At 47.4% G+C, this 818-nt stretch overlaps 1 protein-coding gene across 1 annotated transcript in view; it reads left to right on the forward strand.

Annotated features, from left to right (window-relative positions):
* Positions 1 to 818, forward strand: part of LOC118332244 (FSD1-like protein) — a gene marked incomplete at both ends in the record, with an annotated part of 4116 nt that continues 3298 nt past the window's right edge. Inside the window, 3 exon segments of the mRNA XM_035667424.1 lie at positions 1 to 95; positions 288 to 524; positions 619 to 717. Of these exon segments, the coding sequence (XP_035523317.1) occupies positions 1 to 95; positions 288 to 524; positions 619 to 717 (431 nt within the window).

An 818-nucleotide genomic window follows, 5' to 3' on the forward strand; every position in this document is an offset into this window, starting at 1 on the left:
GACGACTCGTCCGGCGGCGTCAGAGAACATGTCGCACTTTACAGTCGACTTTAGCACGCAGAGGGCGGGGCTTCAACGACTTCACTTCCTGCCAGGTTAGTCGCACCTCATCCGTTATCTTGAATTGATGGATGTAGTTATTCCTGATAGTTGATCAGGTGAAGTCGTAGCAACGCATCACAGTGTGATTAGTTTCCATGACAACAGAGCAACCTGCTGTAGATGAAGACTGTAGAAAGCCTCTGAAGCAGCCAGTAAGAGGACCTTGATTTGAGGTATGTTTACAGTTCCCAGGGCTCCAGAGATCGACGTCTCCAGCTGCGTCATCCGGGACAATGCCATCATGGTATCCTGGCGACCAGCTACTGAGGTTGACAGCGATGATGACATCAGTGTCAGTGGACCAATCGAACGCTACGAACTCGAATACCGAAAAACAAACTGTGACATCTTGATGAGAGCCGCAGGAGAGGCATGCTGGGAAAAAATTAACGACATCAGAGAGACACATGTCACCATCTCAGGTAAGAGGTCGGAGGTCGTCACCTCAGCTGTACTATGTGGTCAGTTAGCTAACGTGAGCATTTATTGATTTATTGATTATTTGGAATATTTTAGGTCTGAAATTTGACTCTCGCTTCATCGTTGTTCGTGTTCGAGCAAGAAACAAGGCGGCCGCCGGCGAGTTCTCAGAGCCCGTCCCCATGGAAACCAGAGGTGAAGACAGGAATGAGTGAATTAATGGGGGGGTGGGGGCGACAACAACAAGTAACAAAAATACGAGTAGAAATGACCAATAATAATAACAATAACAATAA

The sequence above is a fragment of the Morone saxatilis genome, unplaced genomic scaffold, assembly GCF_004916995.1.
Source record: "Morone saxatilis isolate NCDOM2014 unplaced genomic scaffold, NCSU_SB_2.0 Contig21, whole genome shotgun sequence".
NCBI lineage: Eukaryota > Metazoa > Chordata > Actinopteri > Moronidae > Morone > Morone saxatilis.